A 23,161-nucleotide genomic window follows, 5' to 3' on the forward strand; every position below is an offset into this window, starting at 1 on the left:
GATATCTGCATAAAAATCCCCTTATGTTGTTGTTTTACCACTGGGTGTTTTTTTACTATTATTAATCTTAATTACTGCTTGTAGAACTTAGTGGAGAATTAAAGGGATTTTCTAAGATTAAATTCTTGTGCATTATATTGAAAGAATGTGGATCATATAGAAGGGGGGAGGAGGGGTCCCCCTTTCAGGACTCAGGAAATCAAAACTCCAATCTGTTGTCTTTCTGATGATAGACATTTTTAGTAGTGTTGATATCAGTGCAGTGTTTGTTTAGATTTAGATGTTAAAAAGAGTAAGACTAATTTTTTTTAATGTGTGCTTTTTTTCTTCAGCTAATGAAATTGCTTGGATGGACTCATTGTGCAACTTTCACTGCAAATTGGCTTCCTGTCATGTATCCACCTGATTATTGTGTATTCTAGAGAATCAACAATTGTAAAATTAAATTGATTTTATATGGGACAGGATAGGAAAAGAGAAGTTTGACTTTTTATTCGAACGCATGTTTTCATTACTGAATGCTGATTATTAAATTGTGTGTATTTATCAGTAAGGGCACCTGGGTATGGCTTAATACCTGTTAACCTAACTCCTGTCATCAGGGAGTTTCCTTATTGTGCATCCCATTGCTGGCAATGGATGTGCCAGAACTGCCAACATCAAGGATTTGGAATTAGTTTGGAAGGAATTACTGCATGCATGTTACATTCTGAATTGTTACTTTGAACTGCAAACCTGTAAAAGTTCTGTATTTTTTATGGTACACTGAATTTTAACATGTTTGATCTTAATTTCAATTGTATGAAGGCCTTAAAGCTACTTCAAAGAGTAGCTAAAATCTTACTTATTAGATGAAAATAATGGACACCTGTATTGTTTGCAAGAGTTTACATTTAATGTTTTTGAGAAAAATTCAACCTCTCAAATGGTTACAATGTTTCTCAGAATTGCAGATGCATAGGTACTCTTGTAAATTTTCAAAACTCTTCATTTTGGAGTGATTTCAGGCAAACTCAGAAATCCTGGTGAAGCTGAATATCAGGACAGGCTGATACATGTATAAAAGCGCCAGACAGTTACATGTTGATCAGATATTGTAAAGCTATACATAGATGTTTATTAATGTTAAAAATACAAAACACAGCAGAATAAATGTGCAAAGTTGAAGATCAAAATACCACCATGTTCACTCTGATACTTTAAAAGATTTTTATAATGAATAAAAATACTGAAGCTAAAATTTGTATTGGTTTCTGGATGAGTACCTAAATAAAACTTGCTGAAAGAAAGCAGCTTACAAACAGCAGAGGTTCAGTGCAGCCCAGAAGATCAATGCTTTTTGTTAAAACCTTCTTACTAATACTGTTCCTTCAGTGGAGGGGAATTGGTCAGTTTGAACAGGTCATATTTATCAACCAGAGACAAACTGCTATATCTTTTGCCTTGCTGGGTTTTTTTCTACTTGCAATGCAAAACGTAGATGGAACTGCAACTTTACAACCATAAATGCACAGATGGTGCAACATAATCTTGGAAAGCATTCCAATTTTTGAGGTGCTGCCACTAAATCAAGATCAGTAGTAGTTTTCTCTTTAATTCTTTCTTACTGTGGCTTTAAGTAGCTTGACATTTGATTCTGGAAATTCTGCTAGAATGGTTGTGTTAAATATATTGCAAACTTTTTCCAAAAATTCGTAGTCTGTACTGAATCTGAATTTATTTGCCCATAGTAATACTGTTCCTGGCTTACAAAAGTACACCATTGTTGCTAGCAGGGGGTCCAGAGCTCCATGATGGTACACAACATCAGTTGCCAGTATGAAATCATAATGGTAAGTTGATACAGGAAAGTCTTCATTGAGGCCTTCTCCCCATACCAGTTTTCTCACTTCAGGTTTGTGCATATTCAAGTTCTGTGTATTTCTTGAAATATTATATGAGAGATTTTCAAGAACTTCTGGCAAATCAGTAGCTGTAACATGAGCCCCTAAAGAAAACATGAGTTTGTTAATTCACAGAATCACTAAGGTTGGAAGAGACCTTCAAGATCATCTGTCCAACCATGAACCCAGCACTACCATAATCACCCCTAAACCATATCCCCAAGTCCCACATCCAGATGCCTCTTGGATACTTCCAGAGACAGGGGCTCCACCACCTCCCTGGCCAACTTATTCTAAGGGTATCTAACCACCCTTTCTGTAAAATAAAAAAAAAGCTTCTAATATAAAATTTGAACTCCCTGGCACAACTTAGGGCTGTTACCTCTCACCCTTTCACTTGAGACAGGGCAAAATTCATAGGTATGTAGTTGAACATACATGAAGCTTTATCTACATAACTGGTCCAGCCCCCCCCCCCCCCCCAATAACTAAATTAACATTTTGTTAATTTAGTTAACAAAACAGTATTTTACAATGATTTTCATTTAAAAAAGCAACAACAACAAAAAAAAAACAGTGACAAAGTTTCCTTCAACTGTTGTTTCATTGCCTTAAAGTGACAATGGCAGAACTAGATCATCGTTCACTAGCAATTGAAAAGGAAATACAAATTTACCAACCTAAGATACAGGCCACAATGGAAAGCAAGCCTGTTCCAGCACCAATTTCCAAAACTTTTTTGTCTTTGAGGTTGAATTGTTCTTGATTTGCTTCCAGATACTGAGATAAAGCCAGTGCCTAAAATGGTTAACACATATCCATAAAAGGGTAAGAGCTAAGTTGCACAAAAATTCATTAGATGTTTTTATACAAGGGTGTTGTGTTTTTTTAGTGTAATGAGAAACACTGAAGTGTGTAACAAAAATGTAAGATGGGAAGAATTGTGATGTATCCATTTTTTTATTATTAAAAAAAAACTAAAGCAGTTTATTTTTAGTTTTAAGTTTATGTGATACTGATTTACTACACACTTCTACATGAGTCCTCTGACAGCTCGAGACAGAATCATAGAATAAGCTGAGTTGGAAGGGACCCACAAGGATAGGCAGTGTTAAGATGTGAACCATACAGTCAGAGCAGCAGAGTTTAACAATATGTAAGTAATGTTCTGGTTTATTATAAATGTTATGCTATACTATCACTATCACTACAGTAACTTTAGGCTTCAGCAGAGATTTTTGAAAAACTTTTTGTTTCAATTTTTTTAGCAAAGAAAATATTGAAAATTGGTTATTTTACAAACTTGATGCTTGTTTATTCATAACAATGTAACCTTTGAAAAAAACAAAAACAGCACTGTATTAAAATATTAGGCCTTTGTAAAGATTTTGTCAGCAGAATATAAGTAGGCTGTTTATTAACAACATAAACTGATGCCAAAGAAACTGTCTTCCCCCTTTTGCTTCTCTTCTTTAGAATTGTGTTACTGTTTTAACTCTTGTGCTTTTCATAATGCAACACTGTCTACCTGCTCTGGGAAAGCTGACAGCTAATGAATCACCAGTCCAATTTGTGCAAGCTCTCAATTTTCTTGGAGAGTTTTACCATCTGCATTCTGACACTTGATTAATGTGCAAATTGATGATCTGACATTTCAGAATAAGATCCTGTTTCACCCACCCATATGCTCTCTATTGTTTTGAAATTGTCTGCCATTTTCTTGTGAGCTTTTTAAATAAATGTGGATCTGAACAATTTTGAAATCCTGATTTTCTTGTCTTTATCAGTTGACTCTCTCTTCCCTCAAAGGCAGTTTTCTTAGTCTGCGTAAAATTCTGTTTCTAAGAATAGGACAGGCAGAGACTGAAGAACTGCTTACAAGTATGATTTTCCATACTGTAATGAAACTGTTCTAGCCTTTTCTTTAAAAGAAGCATATTTAGTAATGTTAACGTCCTTTATTTATTCAATCTCTCACAGTTTTCATTTCCAGCCTCCTTTTAATACTGCTGATTACTTACTTACCAGCAGTGACTGGTTGGAAGCATGGAGGAAGCTGAATGTTTCTTCCTAAGTTCCCTTACTAAATTCTTTTTTCAATCCCTACATTTGATGTACAAATGCTTTGGTGCCATAGTCCTTTAGGCATGAATGGCAAATTACCCTAAGGCAGAGCTTTCTGCTGAAGGACTCCATTCTGCATAGGGAAACTTTCATTGTCAGAAGTGTAATCTAAGAAAGCTTCCTTAATATTTGTGTGCTGCTGTCCTGGATTGCTCTTGTGTCCCGTGAGCTTTCTGTATGTGGTCTTGTGTACTTACCCCTGGCCATACCACAGCTCCAAAGTGTTCTATGGACTCCTGAATGACAATCTGGTGGCCAACGTATGTATAGTGCTCCTTATCAAAGTAGTGTGAAACTCTAGGAACCCAGTTCTGCAGTATTTTAAGAGTTACTGGTGACCCTGTGAGAGAAAAGTTGAGATTTCATGGGTGTATGTGCAACTTGTTAAAAGGTAAAAAGTATTTTACAAAAACAGTGTGTGAGCACATGGACTAGAAGAGCTCTCAGGAAATTGGTCTTGAATCATAGAATCATTAAGGTTGGGGAAGATCTGGAAGATCACTAAATCCAGGCATTAACCAAACCAGCACTATGTTCATTGCTGAAACCTCCCCAAATGCCACATCTACAGATCTTTTGAGCACTTCTGTGGGTGGGGATCCCTGAGCAGCCTGTTCCAATGCCTGACCACCAGTGAACACTAGTTGCTGTCCAAAACCAGACAGCCTGGGTGGCCAGGGGGTGAAAGGAGCAATGGCCATTTCCTGCCACTCTAGGTATTCACATGAGCAATTTAGAGATAGAAATGAGCCTTTCAGGAAAACCTACCAATTCAAATACAAAACTCTACTAATGATAGCTAAAAGACTTTCAGGACCAAGGTAACTTGTATTTTGGTGTTTGTGCTGAAGGTTTCTTTTGTGAGGCCAGCAGCTCTAGAACAGCAAGCTGCTTTTTACATTTTGATCTACATCCTACATTGAAGAAAACCTCTTTCTTAGTGGTTGTTTTTTAAGCATCCTCCCACAGAAGGAGGGTTGCACGATGCTTTTTATGTTGGCATACACAATGTAGTTCAGCAAGTCAGTGCTACAGTTGTCCTCAAGTGTCTCATCATGGCAAGGAGGCTCGTGGCTGAGGTTTTTCAGATCTGTGCTGAGGCTGTTCCATCTGATCTCACTGAAAACAAGGACACTGTTCTGAATGGCTGGAACTTTTGTTGCAAGGATATGCATAGAATTAACTGCAAGGGGAAAATATGCTCTGGATTGCAGGGATTTTAGCTGATACCTGACTGGAATCCGCTGTTGGAGCAGTTTAGCCTGTTAAAATCTGTAATAACATGGCTTCAACAGTGCCAGCCCAATTAATGTATACTATAACCATATCTATTTTGTAAGAGATTTTAACTGAGAAATAATTCTTAGATGTCTAAATAAAATCAAGAGACCTTTTAAAATATATTTCTTAATTATGGAGATAGAGGGGTATGTCTTGTAGATTTGATCTGATAGTATATGCAAGCATAAGGGGACATAATGGGGGAAATTGGATATCAAAGGAAAAGTTGCATGATAATATCTGCTATTTGAAGAGTGACAAAAATCAAAGTATGATATGCTAGCATGCCATAGCAATTGAAGTATTTAAATTGGACTAAACCTCTTTCAGATTCTGCATCCTCAGAGCTGCAAGTACAGTTTTCAGAGTCATACTGCTCTTCACATGTTTCTTCTTCCTCAGATTGGCAGTCCATTGTTCTTTGAATTTTGCTGGGAAATGGTGGCTGCTGTGCAGAGATCATGGCAAGAGAGCTGAAACAAGGGAAAAAATAATGTTATAAAATCTTGCAGGCACTCTCTTCATATGAAATATATCTGGAAAAAGACAGTGAGTAGTTTAGGTGGCCTTTAGTGGCCTTTTGGAGGTTTTTTCAGTGATGGATTGAAGAAATGGGATGAGATGGGACATCTACACTCCACTGGGTGGTATGAGCTGTTTCTGGGAATGTAGTAATGCTGTCAGAATTTTTCTTCTCTCTCATTTATCATTTTTATCATTGTGTTTATTTTATCATTTATGCAGAAGCTTAGAATTATGTCACTGAATTGATACCTCTAGTCAGCCTGAAAATTGAGCTACTCTTATAAGTTGAAGCAATAGCTGAGGAATATAACTGTCTTTTAACGTCTGTGACTTTATCTGTGTAATTTACTATTTTCAAAAAATTTGGGACTTATGATTCCAGAGGTAAAACTGTTTCATTTGCTGCAGTCAGTGCTCTCGATTTTGTCTCCTTGCATAGAGTTGCCTTCTTTTCCCTGTCGTTTCCTGCAGAACAGCTAACCCAATTACACTGAAATGCAATGAACTGCAGAATACCCAGATGGCAGTCAGGAAATCATTGCCATGAGAAGATTGAATCCTTAAGGGTTTTGGATAACTCTCTCTGTGCATCCCCAGGGTACAGGGCAGTGCATAATCTAAGATGGAATTGATTGATACCAGCCAGCATCAATAAAAGCAAGAACAGAACCTAATATAGATTTGCTTGGAGAGACATAGGTCAGTGAAATTCTTTGCTTGACTAGAGTGTTCTTCAATAAAAAAATGCATATATCTGTGAGTGTTTGAAAATTAGATAGAGGTATAGGTTAGATCTAGATTAGATACAGAAATAGATATATACACAAACTTATCTATATGTAAAGAGCAAACAGTTCATAACTTCTGGCTTTGACCAGAGGCTGTACATGTTCACCTTTCCCACATAATATGGTGGCTGGAGTGAGCTGTGTTTTTATCCATGATAAAAATGTTTGTTCACTCTGCTCATTTTTGAGACTGCATATTTGCTGTCTCCAGCCACAGGCACTGCCAAGTGTTGTATCATTTGATTGCATCATACTGCAGGAGGCTGTTTGACATATCCTCACTGGAAGGGGTAAATCTCTAGCAGTGGCCAAGATGTTTAGCAATGCCTGCAGGTATTTTTTAAGGAGCAGTGTGACTGCTGACTTATGTGAGTGATTTAATTTGCACATGATATTGACACCATTGCAATTCTACTGATACCTGATATATTCCTTATTCCTGCTCTGTTTATTCCCAAGGACAGGATTTCTGTTCTAATTCCTCTGACACTGCATTTGTTCCATCTTGGCAGTGATTTTGTACTGCAAGAGAAAAGAGTGTTTTAAAGAGCTTTAAATCGATTTCTGCACTTTTTTTTTCTTCAGAGGGCCTCCATCTGGCTAGTAACAAGATCTGGCTTTCCCCTGTGGTGTGTGATTCGAGGTAAGATAAAGGTAGGTTAGAGACTGAAGTTAATGGTGCAGTCACTGTATTCCCTGACATGAGGGAGTGCATCCATGTTCACTTTCCACATGTCACAGTGTGCCTCCTTCCAACAGCAATGTTTTTTTTTCATTTAATCAAAAGTAGGCTTCTGGATTTGAGCAATGTCTCCTTTTCATGCCTTAAGCTAGAATATAATCTGCTCATGTTCTAATGCTTTAGGAAATCTCTGTGAAAAATATTTTCAGACTTCTGCAATTGGGAGGGTACATAATGAAAAGAGAAGAATCTGTCAGAACTGGTGATGGCTACAGCCAGAAGACATTTGGTTGAAGACAGTTTTCTGAACATTATATGTTGAAACCTGCAGAGCAATACATTCTCATGTTTGGGAGTTTTGGGCTAAGCGTTTCTTTTGGTGGGGTTTTTTGTAAGGCTCTTGTAGCCTTACAAAAATGATTTGTGCTATTTAAGTGAAAAAAACAATCCTGAAATTAAAAAGCAGGAGAAAACTTTACCTTGTTCAGTACTCTACTATGTATAAAACCAGAAGGCTTGTTTAATAATAAACTGTTAATTTGTCAGTGTGGGTAGAAAGTGATCCTCCTGTATTTTTTTTCCTTGCTTAAGCAAGTTCTTACTACAACAGGCCAAAATTTCTGTTGGCTGTGGGTGGCAGTGAATTCCAGAAAATAGCTTGGAAGCATGCTTGATAAATACAAATTTGTTGATCAGCTATTAAGGACCTGCAGCAAATAAAATGCTGTCTCTGATCCTGATATATATGTATACCTTATTTATCACTTATTCAGACTGAGCTCTAACTTGATTAGACATGTTACATTTTCAAAATAAAAATTATTATGCTTTCCTTCACTTTGTTCTTTGAGTTCCCCTAAAATGTGAGTCTGCTTAAATATTTATAAAGAAACCTTGCTGGTTTTACTAAATTCATTAAAATGACCAGGAGGCCTAAAATCCACACCAGTGGTTACCCTGCCGCTGGTGGTGGTCATTAAGTCCTTAAGTTGCCTGAGCTCCTAGGTGGTGATTTGGGGGATAAACACTATGCACTCTATGTTTGTATGTCACCTGACACACTGGGCTCTGGTTTTTGGCTGGAGCTTCTGGATGCTATACTAATATCTTGTAGAGGTGTAGCTTTTGCTAAACAGAAAGGGGTTTATAACTGTGTATATATGTACATATATATGCATGTTCATTCTACTGCCATAATTATTCAATTACGTATTTCATAGGAGTTAAAAGTAAATCTTTTTTTAGCTGCAAACTACAGGACAGTTTTAGTCTTATAAATTCAAGAATTCAAGTATATTAGTGTTGAGGCCTTAATAATGCACAGTTTTATTTGCCATTTTAAATGACAAACTGCTCCTGAAGGCTACAGGCACAAGTGACTATTGAGAGGCTGTTTGCAAATAAGCAGTGTTTGCATTATTGCATTCTCTATGCAATATATGTTCATGTTGAGCTGCTGTGCTCATAGAATTACAAAAAACAACATTTGTCACTATTTTGACATTTTTCTGATCCATATTTTACTAAAAAATATATCTCTCTAAAATAATTTTAGTTTGATAATGTTGCAAGCAAAATCTGTTCCCTTAGAAAACGTTGGCTCTTTCTAAATGTTAGCAGCCCGGTTTTTTCCAAATTATTCTTGTTGGGAAATGATTATCTAATTCTTTCAGAGTTTTTAAACCAGTATTGACTTCATTAATAGTCTTAAGCTGTTGTGAACACAACTTAGAAAATCACATTTGATTTGTTCAGAATCTAAGGAAGAAAGAAGAATTCACACAGCTATATCTATTACAATATTACATAAAATTAACAAGGTAACACTTAGAGGGAAATTGTAAGATGATGATAAACCTTAAGGTAACAGACCCCTATAAGAATAAACTTTGTGCCTCTTAAGCTGCTGAAATCAATTTCTTGGAAAGAGCTTTTAATATCCAGTTACGTGGCCAAAAAATAGTAGGTTACTGAGCAGTGCTGTGTCACTGGGTCTTCAGCTGTAAACACAACTCTGCTGAAATGTGTTTCATCTCAGCACAGAGTTGCTCAGTGTAGTCTGTGTTAGTTTAAATATTTGGGCAAAAGCCAATTTCATTTGCTCACATGTGCAGTCTGTTCTTTGCAAGTGCAGTCTGTTCTTTGCAAGATCGGGTTTAATCATACTCGTACCATACATTAACATCTGCTTTAGAGCTCATGCAATTTTCTCATGTTACCATGAACTAAATTTAAAAAAATAAACACCAACTGCACAAATGCTAGGAAACAAAGGAAATGTCAATGTTAGGAACATCACTATAGTAAATTTATGTGATATTTGAATTTAAAAGGTAAACACACCCAAATACCGCTGTGACCGTCACTCCGCACGAAACAGAGAGCTGGAATTGTGTTGGCTCACAGAGCTGACCTGAAATACAAAATTCAGACAAAGGTATTTGTGTTGTTAGTTAGCAGGGAGCACAAAAGCACATCAGGCGAGGTTAGCTGGGCAGCTGTGTGGGTACCTGATGTGATAGAGGGCATGGGAAGTTTCCTGTGGGTGGATGCACGCTGCAGAGGTATTTTATACAGGCGTGCACCTGAAAAGAATAACTTTCCCTTCCAGCCAGTCGGATTGCAGGTTATTTAGAGTAACGTTACCAGGCAGCGCTTGAAGAACTTACACTTACCACATTACACTTAAGACTTCCACATGTGCAGTACAAAATCAAAAACCCTCTTAGACTTGGAAGCCCCAAGCGTACAAACCTTTCTCGGCTCCTCCAGACTCTTGTTCTGTTTTTGCAGACGACGCCGTTCCCTGTGTTCGCCTTACGTCAGCGGAGCTGAGCCAAGCCAGCAACTTACTGTGGGCAAACTAGTGCATAAATAATGAGTGTGGCAACTTGGCAGCAGCCCAAGCACAGGGAAAAGTTCACGAAGCTCCCACTACCAGGAAAAGGTCAGGTCTTCCTTGCCCTGCTGAGTGTCTGGCTGGGGAAGCTCTGGGTGCCCTCCCTGCCCCGAGTCACAGACAGTGTGGGGAAGTCTCAGTCCTAAGAAAAAAACTTTCTGATCATCACTGCAGGTCATAACCACAGGAAATACTGTATGGACTGAAAGAGGATGAAAAGTTAAAATGAAAATCCCACTTTTATCAGAAGATCTTCCAGCTGATTATTTTAAAACAGATGGATGTCATAGATGTTGAAGATGAACCAGATGTGTATTCCTTACACATATCAAAAATTGGGGAGGTTTATATACATTTATTCCTTTGCTGCCTTTCTGCCCTCCCTTCTCCTTCTTTGCAAAGACTCTGCCAAAAGATATTCAATCCCATTAGAGGACAGAAAAATTTTAAAGCTACTTTGAAAGTCATAAAGCTAGAAAATAACCCCTGGCTAATTAATGAATGGATGAAGGCTGGCGCAAGAAATGGGGGAGGCAGAGGAAATGTGGATTTTTAACTCAATTTATAGGCATTTTCATTTTGGGGTGAAAAGCTTTTGAATTTAGATAATGCTCTCCTGAAAAGTGGCAAAGTTAAAAAATGACCCTTTTGAGTCACGGCAGCTGTTCCATGTGTGTGCTGCTGCGGGTCTCTAGGAGTCACACCAAAGACAGGAAGCACTTTTCTCCACATTAAAATGCTCACCAGCTTCTTTCCTCTGAAATGTGATAGTTGAAAGATACTTTTTAATTTATACTTGGAAACTAGTATTATGATATTAACTGTATTAAGCTGTTATTGTAAACTTTGTATTCCACAGACCTGCCTGACTTTACAAGCAGTGGAAATGAGAGGTCCTGAGGCAGGTGAGTAGCTGTTACTGGAAATTAAGATAGGCTGCTGTTGGAATGACTGCCATGGCTTTTTTTAAGATGGGTCCTTTTAGCAGGCATATTCCTGCTGTCATATTTATTGTATTTGTCACCAGGGTGAATGCAGCTCAGACTGGTGCTGCTGTCAGAGCTCTGTCCTAAGCTTTGGAATGGGACTGATGGTGGATATAAACAGTTTATTTGTTGAATGAAAGTAGAGAAATTGGCTTACTCTGTAATGTATCTCTTGTAGCAAGGGTGGAAACTAGGGACAGTGTTACCATTTATTTATGAATCATGCAAGCATGGCTTAATTTCTTGTTTACAACTCATGGAGGAATAAAAACTGATACTCTGAAATGTAGCTTTTGTTGACATATATTTACTATATACTTTCTATAAATACTTCTTATTCCACACTCAATCTCCAAGTATTTCTTGTTTAATATTGAAAATTACTGTTGTCTGGAGGGGTAGCCCCATGGAATTAAAACTTCTCCAGACTTTTGTGATTGGGCAGGCTGAGGGCAATACAGCACCTCAGTTCTACGTGTAAAAGGGCATTTTTCAGTTATCAATTCAACATCCAGTTCCACAAAGCTCTGAATTATTTGGTTGGCTTTTCTGTTTCTCTAAACACTTGTAGGAATTTTGCCATCTAGACCATTGGTGGAAGAAAAATGAGGCAGGCTGACAAAAGTGATGAGCTAAAGCAAACTTCAAATATTTTTAGAATGTATGTATTTTAATGTGAACTGTGTAGCTTGCATAGGTTTAGGGGCATGTTAGGTCTGGTAATGTGAAACCTAATTAGTAGTATGGGTCTTTTTCCCATTTAGTGCTCTTAAACTATCAGGAAAGCTGGGAGGAGTATTTTTCCTGACTGTGTCACTGAACTCAGCAGTAGCATTCTCTTCCTTGTACAGGCAGAGTAAAACTATATCCTATTACTGGATTATAGAGTACAGTGATTCAATTTTGAAACAAATTAAAATGTTCCTCTGCCGTTAATAGTACCAATTACAGCATAAAAGTTATGTAGAACTATCCAAACTTTAAAAGTTTGTGATAAACAGGAATGAAAATGTTACAGTCATTAAACTCATCAGGAGCAAAAAGTCTGCCAGATTTGTGCCAAAGGACAGCAGAGTTAAACCAGAAAAGTTAAATTATATTCTTGACAATTAAATCAGTAACCACAGATGAACAGGACAAGATGGCAATTACTCAGAACTCCACCGTTGTATTACCAGCTCCAGACCAAAGTGTGGTGCCTGTATCTAAAAGTAGGCTTGATAGCCAAGCAGAGGAAATTGTACAAATGTGAGTTGTATTTCTAAGGGAGTCTTGGAGGCATTTAGGGAACAGTGGGGCAAGTCTGACAGTGCTGGTTAAGCTGAGAGGAACAGCAGTGCTGGTGATAAATACGAGGTGCTGTAAAGAAGGTTTTGTGTGTTCTTTGGCAGCGTCTACAAACATGTCATGAATTGTCCTCCAGTTTACAATGTATGTGGTTTTCCGCAAGCTTTTCATAGGTCACTCACTAAAGATCCCTACAGAAATTGAGTTTTGTTGGGATAAGGGGTTTTATATTTTGTTTTAATAATTTAACAGTAAGGAGACCATAAATGGTGGTTTTCAATGATCCAGAAGAACCAGTGCTGCTGAGTGTATTATTAAAATGTAGTGAAAATAATGTGATGACAATGCAGAATTATTCAAGACAGTGAAAAGAAAAATAAGCTGCAGAGTTCCAGAAGGATCTCTGGCATGTTATGAGAGGTGATAATGTGATAAATGAAATTCAGTGCTGACAAGTACCACCTAATACAGTCTCTAACAGGGTAGCACCTAGGAAAGAGATCTTCATGGATCCAGAGACAGCAATATACCATAGCTATATACCTGCAAAACCACATCACTAACCAAAACCACAAAGGGATTGTTACATTTTTTATAAGGAAATGGAAAAAATCCAACCAAACAAAAACTGGAAAAGGAACATTGTTTTTTTCCACTACAGGAATTCAGATATTATCTCATCTTTTCAGTGTGTGCCTCAAATCTTTGATTAAAACTTTCATGGTCTTGATTAAAACTTTCATGGCTCCTGCAGGATTTGCTGGAGGGCCTGGGTGACCTGGTGAATGACTGATGAAAAATGGCAGAGTCACACTTCTACGGCAGATTCTCCTCATTCTTATTGCTGGGGACATCTGTCAGCAGCCAGCTAAATGTCTACAGCATGGTCTTGGCATAGTCCACTGAAGTATAAACAACTGCAAGGTGAATTTGTTCTTGGCTGAGATCTCTGACAGGGAAACACCAGTGAAATATCTCTCAGGAATTAAGGAATGTTTCCCTAGGAAGATGACACTGCTAACAGTTCAGCTGAGGTGCCTTTACACAAAAGCAGACAGCATTGGAAACACACAGGAGGAGCTGGAAGCCCCTGTGCTGCTGGAAATCTATGACCTAGCTGCCACTACTGACATGGTGAGGTGAATCCCATGACTGGAATGCGACTGTCAATGGCTTTTAAGAAGGGACAGGGGAGAAAGGAGAGGTGGTGGAGCTGCCCTCTACACCAAGAGCTGGATTGAGTGTGGAGAATTGTTTTTTAAGAACAGCCAGCACAGCTCTGCCAAGGGCAAATCCTGCCTGATCAAGCCAGTGGCCTTCTATGATGGAGTGACTACATCAATGGACAAAGGAAGGGCTACAGATGTTATTTATCTGGACTATGGTAAAGTCTCTGACAGGATCCCCAACTTTTTTGAATTGGAGAGAGATGGATTTGATGGGTGAACTGTTCTGTGGCTGAGGAATTGGTTGGATGGTCACATCCACAGGGTAATGTCAGTGGCTCGATGGACGTTGGTGACAGGTGGAATCCCTCAGAGGTCCATGTTGAGACCAGTGTTATTTAATATCTTCTTAATGACATAGACAAAGGAATTGAGTGCACCCTAGCAAATTTGCAGATGTCACCAAGCTGAGTGGTGCAGTTGACACAACTAAAGGATGCGATGCCAATCAGAGGGACATGGACAAGCTCGAGAAGTAAGCCTATGGGAATATCCTGAGATTTAACAAGACTAAGTGAAAGATGTTGCACCTGGCTTGGGGCAATCCTGGAGGCCAGCACATGCTGGGGGACAGACCAATCCCCATCCATGGAAACATTCAAGGTCAGGTTGAACCTTGAGCTCTTAGCAACGTGATCTAGTTCAAGATGTCCCTGCTCATCGCAGGAGAGATCGCACTGGATGACCTTTAAAGATCCTTTTCAACTCAAAGCATGATCTTCAGTGTTTGGCATTTTTTTTTCCAATTCATTATGGCTGTGGAATGAATTCTCAGCTTAAGGTCACTAATACTCAAAGTTAAGTCTGGTGGTATTCCTGAATAAGGGCAGTGAAAGGTGTAGGATAACATTGAATATGAACCTCAAACCAAACCCACTGTTTTCATTATTTTTAGAATAACAAATACATACATTCTCCTTGGTAGATGTCTTCTTCTGCTTGCCTGGCTCAGGGATGGTGACTCAACCACTTCACTGAGCAGCCTGTTTCAGTGCTTGAAAAAAATTTATTTTTTTCTTCAGTTGATTCAATGTTTCATGTTAATCAGGGTTAACCTTATTTGCACATACAATGAGATGGCACACATCTCAAAGAAAGGAGCAAAGCTCAGTGTTGCTAGATAAGAAACCTGGAAAAAATTGCCCAGAGAAATTCTGGATGCCCCACTGCTGGAGGTGTTCAAGGCCAGGTTGGATGGGGCTCTGAGCAATGTGGTCTAGTGAAAGCTGTCCTTGCCCATGGCAGTGGGGTTGGAACTAGATGCTCTTTGTGTCCCTTCTAACCCAAGCCACTCTGAGATTCCAAGTAATAATTTTAAATTGTGCTGACATGTGGGGGATCTTTATGTTCAGGAGCATGAAGGAGTGAAGAAATGCTCCAAGATTTATGCTGAGAAGAGGGGCACCCACCTTGTCATCAGTTCCTGGCTGCTGTCAGCTGTGTATAGTTCATTTAATGCCTGCTCTGTCCTTCCCTGGCAGTGCAAGCACTACAGCTCATTATCAAAGCTGTTGGGGAAACCAGTGTTGCATCACTTGGACCTATCACAAAAGCCAAGATGGTGAGGAATGGGACTCTCAAATCTATGTTTATTTCCATAATCTAACCTTCCTCTGTAATTTAGGCTGCTCTGGATTAACCTCAAGAGCCTCATTCACGTGATGATAGGTGTGTTCTGTACCTTCTGTGTCCATCTATGTTGTCTGTTGAACCAAGATGTCCTCCTGTCTTGCAAGAAAAACAAGGGGACAGGTGAGTCAAAATTTTTTTGTGGGCTGAGTAGGACCTTCCTTCACTTTTCTTATGTGAAGAGTCCTAGAGTATTATTTAAGCACACACTGTAATACCAGAATTAACAGGTTGTTTGGGGTTTTTTTAACTAGTAATTTTCTTGTTGAGTTTTTTGCCCAGCTTCTCTAAGTGTCTCTTGTCATGGTAAAGACCATTTAGATGCCATGCACTTGCATGAAGAGATTGGCTAGAGAGGTACAACTGCAAAGAGAAGGCAGGGAAGGAACAGAGGCACAACCTCTGGCACTACTGGATGTGGAAAGTGCCTTTAGCTACATGAAATCATGGGAAAATCAGATCCTTTGCCCTCATTTTCATATCTTGACAGCAGAGGCAATATAACTCATCGATGGATTTCTTTATTTTTTTTTTGACACTGATTAATTCCTGTTTAATTATAAAGTCACACACTTCTGCTTCCCTCAGCAATGAGTTTTGAGGATATGTTCAAGCCTTCTGTAGTTAATTTTTCAACATCTGAAGTTCTTTGCCTTATTGTTTTAGTTTGAATTTCATCATTAATCTCAGTTCTTCTCTGTTTTAAATAGGGACAGATTTTTCTCTTTGGTGCCACCTCTTTCTCATCTGCTTATTCATTCCACCTGTTTGGAGAGCTCTCTGCTCCCTGCAGAGAGAAGTCACTTAAGCCGAACTTTCATCTGAACTCTCTCAAAGCTCTTCACGGAGGAGCCCCCTGCCTTGCCATGGGGTGTTGTCTTACCTCCTGTGGTCCCTCTACCATTTCTCTGCCAGTTGTTTGGAGAAGGACTCAATGCCATCTGCTATTTTTTCCTAATGGCAAGCAAAGATCTTGAACTAATTCCATGTGGCTTTTTATAGAGCTAAGATTGCGATCGTCCTAATATGCTGAAGTGGAAGTTTAACAGCAGGGGGCTGCCCTCACTCAATCTGTTTGGGGCTGGTAACTATAGACACAAATGAGGAACCAACTGAAGCTGGTTGTGTCAAGGATGAACACTCTCAGGGCTACAGACTTTGGCTTACTTTTTTTGTTTTTGTTGGGCTGTTTGATTTTTTGTTTTGTTGAATTTTGGGGTTTTTTTCTGGTTTTGTTGTAGTTGTTGTTTTGTTGTTGTTATTGTTCTTTTGGGGTTTTGTTGTAGGATATATAACTATCCCCTGTTGTAACAATATTTGCTAAGCAATAAATTCTTCAAGTTCTTGTTCAGGTAAAGCTACTGAAGCCAATGGGGATTTTGTCAAGGTGAGGGTTGGTTAAAAGGAATTACAAGAACGCAGGTTCTGACTAATTGTATCCCACTGAAGAAACTCCTTGCTTCTCTTCCACTTGTGAAAATGTGATGTTTCTCTAGAAGGAAAATAAAAGTGTATTTAAAGTAATTTCATATGAATGACCAATGAGTAGCCCAAGCAATATTATAATGAAGCAATTTGTTTTGTAACAGGAATAAGTATTCAGAAATCAGACTTTGCAGCCTAATACAAGAAGTATTTAAAAAAATTAAATGGAAGGATCTCTATTGACTTAGAATCCTGGAATCATTAAGGCTGGAAAGGTCCTCTAAGATTGAGTCCAACTGTTAACCCAGCACTGCCAACCTCCACCATTAATCCCTGTGATTTTTAACTAACCTGGACTTGTATGAGCTTCACTATACAGATGCACAATATAAATACAGAGTGTTTCCTTAACTATTGTGTGCGCAAATCAAAAAATTTAATGCAAATCAATCAAAGCAGCTCTGTGCCTGAATTAGTCCTCAGACTCATGCTGACATTATTGAAACTATAGTGGAAATGTCAGATGGTTACCATAAGGTAAATTTCTATGTCACTGGAGAGAGTGGGCTTTTTTGCATTGGACTGCAAAAAATACATTTCATATTTTTATCGAGTTTATCTTTAAGAGGGCGCCTGTATATTTGGAATCATGCCTTTTTAGAAGTTTTTTTCTTGCCTCTCCTTTCTTCCATGTATAGAATTAGTCTGGGTGCAAAAGGGATCGTTTTGAGACCTCCGGTTTCACTCGGATTTAATCAACATCTGTGTGCTGTGGTGTACCTCATCTGAAAGCTCAGCAGATTTGTCCAAGCAAGAACTGCAGAATTTAATCCTGAGTCACTAATAATATTTATTTTTAAAAAATCAAATGAGCTCCAATGTCTATCATCACATCTTTTTAACTGCTGGCTGAAGCTATAAATGGGCTATAAATTCAGTGTAGCTTTATCAGTTGTATCCTGCTCTGTGTGTGCTCTCCATCTCATAGGTAGGAATAGGATGCTGATTTAGTTGTGTAGAAGTTTAAAAGGATTGCAATATGGATGTTTAACAAACATCTTCAGCCAGAAGTGATCATTAAGTCCTTCCTAGCTCACTAAAGCACAAATTAGGTCCTTCCTAGCTCACTAAAGCGCAGAAGCACAAATTAGAGACATAATCAAAGTCTGACTGTTTGAAAGGAGAGACTTGGCTTTTTTTATTTTATCAGAGGGACAGCTGAATCTTAGCTTATTTCCTCAGCTTCACCTACTTTATCAGTGTGTTTTGTGAAGGTGAGAGGCCAGAAGGCCCAGAACTTGGTGCCAAGGAAGAAGTCAGCCTTGGCAAACCTTTTGTTGTGCCCCTGCCTCTGCAGTCATGCTGCTTGCCTGTAGTATGTTAGGAATGGCACAGAAAAAGCAGAATTACGTTATCTAGCAAGTACCAGTAATACTTGAAACTATGAAAGATTTGCCTGGCAGCCTTTGCAGCCTTTGTAAGGCTATTCAGAACAGATATTTTGGGATAGCTATTACATCAAGGTTAAAATGATTCCCTGCCAGCACCACCAAAAAGATGAGGGGTTAGTTTATGCATTTCACACCAGTGATGGGCCCCACAAATACTTTGTTGGACCCCACCCCTCCCAGGACATGGTTCCAGGCCTCAATTTTCATGCCAAATAGCCAAAACCACAATTGTTTTAAAAGCTCTTTAAGGTCTGCAATTGCAGCACTGCAGCACAGACAGATGCTCAGAGGAGGGCTAGCTGTGCAGTGCAGGAAATTATAATCAAGTGAAATGTATGCCATGAGTAACAATACTGTGTCACATAGCACAGCCTAATCCAGTGTTAGAGCAGTAGCAATCCTGGACAGCTACATCTGGTGTTTCCAATTTTGTGTCCTTTGCTCATCCTCTCCTCCATCCCAGAGCTCCAGCCTTCCTGCCTGCATGCTTGCTGTCACTGGCAGGTGCTCTGCCTTTCTGCTCCTGTGTCCTTGGGTGGGAGGGAGTGATGCTCACACCTGTCTGAGTGTTTGTGACCTGCTCTGGTGTTATTACTCATGTATTATTACTCACAACAACTGTGCTTTTGTGTGGATATTTTTATGTTGTTTCTCTTTCTGGTCAAACACTGAAATGTACTGCTAAGATTGCAAAGAATTCTCTCCAGCTGTTTCAAATGTAAATAGTTATTATGGATGTTATGCAGTAAATGCTTTCCTAGGCAGTTCTCCATGCATGAGTTATTAAATTCAGTTAGAAGAATTATAGTATACTTTAGTTTTAATTATCACTTCTGCAATGCAGCTCTTCTAAAGAATATTGCTAGTGGTAGTGCCATGTAAGCTAGACAGTAAAGCTCCTCCACTGATGAAGTGGCTTCTCCGTGCATGTGTTTAGGAGACAGTGAGCAGCCTGAGGTGCCTGCTCATTGCTGATGGATATGGTTCTCTCCCAGCTGTTGGTTCTCCTGCCGTGCACTTGCAGAGGTATCTATTGCAAAGGCACCTGTGATGGGGTTTTCAGTCCTCACTGACCAGATTCTGCAATGTCATGCAGGGACTGGGGACAACGTGAGAGCACAGAAATGTGCTCTCAAATAACAAGTTTGCCCAAACCCTTTTAAGTTTGGGTGTAATCTTTGCTCTCCTGTATCACTCATGTGGTTGTGTCAAACTGACAATGGAAACCTTTCATCACCTTGGCAGGGAGGTTTCATTTCACAGAATCACAGAAGCTCTAGGTTGGAAGTGGCCTTCAAGATCGAGTCCAACCCAGCCCTAACACCTCAAATAAACCATGGCACCCAGTGCCACATCCAGTCTTTTTTCGGACACATCCAGGGATGGTGACTCCACCACCTCCCCAGGCAGACCATTCCAGTACTTTATCACTCTTTCCGTAAAAAACTTTTTCCTAATATCCAACCTGTATTTCTCTTGGTGCAGCTTAAGACTGTGTCCTCTGGTTCTGTCAGCTGCTGTTGGTGAAAGAGACCAACCCCACCTGGCTGCAGCCACCTTCCAGGGAGTTGTAGAGGTGATAAGGCCACCCCTGAGTCTCCTTTTCCCCAGGCTGAACACCCCCAGCTCCCTCAGTCGCTCCTCACAGGGTTTGTGTTCCAAACCCCTCACCAGCCTCGTTGCCTCCTCTGGATGTGCTCAAGTGTCTCAAGGTCCTTCCCAAACTGAGGGCCAAGAACTGGGCACAGCACTCGAGGTGTGGCCTCACCAGTGCCGAGGGCAGGGGAGGAATGACCTCCCTGCTCCTGCTGGCCACACTGCTCCTGACACAGGCCAGGAGCCATTGGCTTCCTTGGCCCCCAGGGCACACTGCTGGCTCGTGTTCAGCCGCTGTCACCAGCACCCCCAGGCCCCTTTCTGCCTGGGCACTGTCCAGCCACACCGTCCCCAGCTTGTAATCCTGCAGGGGGTTATTGTGGCCAAAATGCAGGACTTGGCCCTTGGACTTATTAACTTCATCCTACTGAACTCTGCCCATTCATCCAACCATTCCAGGTCTCTCTACAGAGCCCTCCTGCCTTCCAACAGATCGGCTCCCAGCTTAGTGTCGTCTGCAAATTCACTAATGAAAGACTAACTTGTTCTAAACACCATACTTAGGCCACTTAATCCTGCTGGCAGAAGGGATTCAATACCAGGTCAGAACATCTAAACTCAGGCATCAATGTAAGAGTTCACTCCAGTCCATTGAGATCTATTCTGTATAACTGATGAATCTAGAAATAATTAAACTCTCTAAAACCAGGATTCAGTAGCCTAAAAGTAAGTGTCTAATGCTGTTTTAGGTGTTGTGGAGTATCCCAGTTGGCATCCAGTTGCTTCACCAAAAAGAATGTGGGCTTTCTCCATCTTACATCACATCTACCAGCCTTGTGCAGATGTCTCATCTGCCCTGGAGTATCAAATGGCAGGAGGAGCCAACATTAAAGTGCTGAAGCTCATCTGTGCTGGTAGGGCATCTGATTCCTCCTCCAGGCTCACTTGACTGCATCAAACTGATCTCTGCTGATTGGAGAAGAAGCCAAAGTACTAAATTTTGAGATAAGATATAAGCCTGACTCCCCAAAATAAAGCTATCTACTGGAAAAAGAACAAGATTTGGGAACAGAAAGTGACAACTAGATAATTTGTGGGTGCAACTGTCTCTATTCCATCCTTCTCTTACCACACCAAATGGCAATCCAGCTTGCAAGGTAATGATTATTTTTAAGTCAGTTTTTCACAGTCCCTCTTGTTGTGACTGCACCCTGAGGTAAAACTGGCTTGAGAATCCCTTGTCACCTAGACAAGGATGCCAATAGGTATTCAGAAGCAAAGTATGACAGGAGGCAAGAAGTAGACTTAATTTTAAGTTTTGCCTTTGAAAAGTGAAAGAGGTGGGAAAGTGTCTCTGGGAAATTCACCAGAGATTTTTTTTTGTGCTCAGACAAAAACATTTGGATTTGACTTATTACATCTATGGCCAGCATCTGATGATATGGAATTTTTACCATGGAAACAGAGCTACAGGGCATATTTAGCCAGAGACAAACAGCAGCTTAGGGTGGGAGTTCACAAGATTGACATTGGACTTGGCTGCCCAAGAGGCTTACAACTGCCTTTTATGATCTAGACTTCTTTTCTGTCTGTGTCAACACTTGAGAGAAGTGACAGGTAAAATGGGATGGAAAGTATGTCCTCTAATCTGTAAGCTGAAAAGCATTCTCTTTCCAGCAGGAAACCATTCTCTTTCCCCCAGCCTCTTCCTCTTGGAAGTGACGCCTAAGTAAAGTTAGAAAGGTTTAACAGCTACAGAAAAATCTGAGTAATTAATATTTGTTTTAATTTTGGCTACTAGCTAGTAGCTGTAGTTGTCATCCATCTAATAATCTAACCATCAGGTGGTATAATTTCCTAGAAATTTTAGAAAAGTGGGTTGCAATTGCTTGTGGAAGGCCATTCTTCCAGTCCAAGGCAGGAGAAAGTACACCTGAGCCATTCTTAGCAGACATTTGACTGACCTGCTTTTCAAGACCAGACAAGAGGTGCAGTCTTCATTTTAGTGAGGTCTGTGAGGAGAATGTCACAGGTGCTGGGTGCAAGGGTGAAAGCAGGTTTGCACTGTTTGCTTTTGTGCAGCCTCTGGTAGAAGCTCCAGGTCAGATGATTGCACAGCTGTAGCTCAAACCTTGGGGACACTCCAAATCCCATTAAAATCAATAAGATTAAATTGAAAAATATAAGCAAGCTCATTGCTGAATGACAACCACAACTGTGTTTGAGCATGAGGTGGCATTATTTGACACCTTTCCATATCCTTGGTACCTCACTAGACTGAGACTTACATGGCAAGAAGTTGCTCCAACTCCTTATGAGCCAGCAAGTTCCACAGTTGAGTGCCCTCTGAGTTAAACTGTGCTTCTTAGCAAGGTTGAAGGGCAAATGCTCATTTAAAGAGAAGAAATAGCATAGGTAGGCAGACACCCTACTCCCATCCCCATGACATTTCACAACGTTTGTAAACTGAAAGGTGTGAGTGTGTGACTCACTTGGCAGGCACAGATATTGCAGCCATCTGTGCTGAAGGAGGACCACATGCAAGAGAACTGCTTTGGCATGTTGTTTTTTCCAAACTATATCACTATGAAGACCGGACAAGAATGTACTTACTCCTTAAAACTGGAATGAGAGCCTGCAAACAGAGCTATATCCAGCAAAGTTTTATAGACTCAGAATTATCTCCAGCATCTGTGCTGGAAACATGAGAAAGGACATTCATGCAGTGATTTAAGATGTTGCTAATGAGGATAAGGTTGCCTCTACCAACTTTTTTCAGCTTCCCCATGCACATTCAAGCTATTCCATAATTTTAAGCCCTTCTTTTGAACACCAAACTGCTATGGGCTCTCTTGTAAAGTCTACCACCCAACAGGTCTCATGAGCTCTGATACTAGTCTAAGAGTATCCTCTTAGAGCGGCCACTCTTCTGCAGAAAGCCATGTCCCTGGTTTGTGTATTGTCTGACTAGAAAAACATTTCTCTGTTGCATGACTGATGGGAGAATTCAGGACCAGATAGTCATTGCCTTAGTTCTTGGTGACAAAACACATCTTCCTAAGAGCAGTGCTGCTGGCATGACTATCTTGAGCCTTGCAGCACAGCTTCTTAAAGTCAGCTGCTTCCTAGGATCAGGACAGCAATAGCCAAAGCAGTATAAAATCCATCTAAAACAATAGCACTTTCAATTTTTCAAATTATTATTTTTTATGACAAAACAAATATAGCTTCAGTTGTCAGTTGAAGGGGACAATTTCTACAAAAGCACTTCTTATCCTGCAGTATTTTAAAGGCTTTGTCCTGCACTTCTAGCTTAAGGTCTGGCTATGCTGCTCTGAATAGAAGCAGCTCCTTTAATAAGGACCTTTGATTAGTTTGT

The 23,161-nt window shown here is 39.8% G+C and overlaps 2 protein-coding genes and 1 long non-coding RNA gene across 5 annotated transcripts in view; 2 read left to right on the forward strand and 1 right to left on the reverse strand.

Moving 5' to 3' along the window:
- The window catches only part of TPP2 (tripeptidyl peptidase 2), a 51,200-nt gene extending 48,838 nt beyond the window's left edge, over nucleotides 1-2,362 (forward strand). For both annotated transcript variants that reach the window (XM_074535680.1, XM_074535681.1), the window contains one exon: nucleotides 333-2,362. In XM_074535680.1, coding sequence (XP_074391781.1) covers nucleotides 333-422 — 90 coding nt within the window. In that variant the 3' untranslated portion in view covers nucleotides 423-2,362. The remainder of the gene's footprint in view (nucleotides 1-332) is intronic.
- On the reverse strand, nucleotides 999-9,937 carry METTL21C (methyltransferase 21C, AARS1 lysine). Its single transcript, XM_074535682.1, has 6 exons — nucleotides 9,794-9,937; nucleotides 9,627-9,696; nucleotides 5,610-5,761; nucleotides 4,205-4,347; nucleotides 2,564-2,681; nucleotides 999-1,987 (listed from the first exon to the last, which is right to left on the reverse strand). Exons 1-6 carry the CDS (start codon nucleotides 9,810-9,812, stop codon nucleotides 1,593-1,595), a joined length of 897 nt encoding a protein of 298 aa, XP_074391783.1. The 5' UTR covers nucleotides 9,813-9,937; the 3' UTR covers nucleotides 999-1,592.
- On the forward strand, nucleotides 5,752-18,777 carry LOC141728239 (uncharacterized). Of its 2 annotated transcripts, none has more exons than XR_012579105.1 (4): nucleotides 5,752-7,255; nucleotides 10,077-10,230; nucleotides 11,042-11,087; nucleotides 13,210-18,777. It is a non-coding gene; the product is annotated as an uncharacterized LOC141728239 (long non-coding RNA). The 2 variants fall into 2 exon arrangements; XR_012579106.1 differs by having other exon boundaries at nucleotides 5,752-7,244.
- Nucleotides 18,778-23,161: the final 4,384 nt, after the last annotated feature.

The sequence above is a fragment of the Zonotrichia albicollis genome, chromosome 2 (assembly GCF_047830755.1).
Source record: "Zonotrichia albicollis isolate bZonAlb1 chromosome 2, bZonAlb1.hap1, whole genome shotgun sequence".
NCBI classification, from domain to species: domain Eukaryota; kingdom Metazoa; phylum Chordata; class Aves; order Passeriformes; family Passerellidae; genus Zonotrichia; species Zonotrichia albicollis.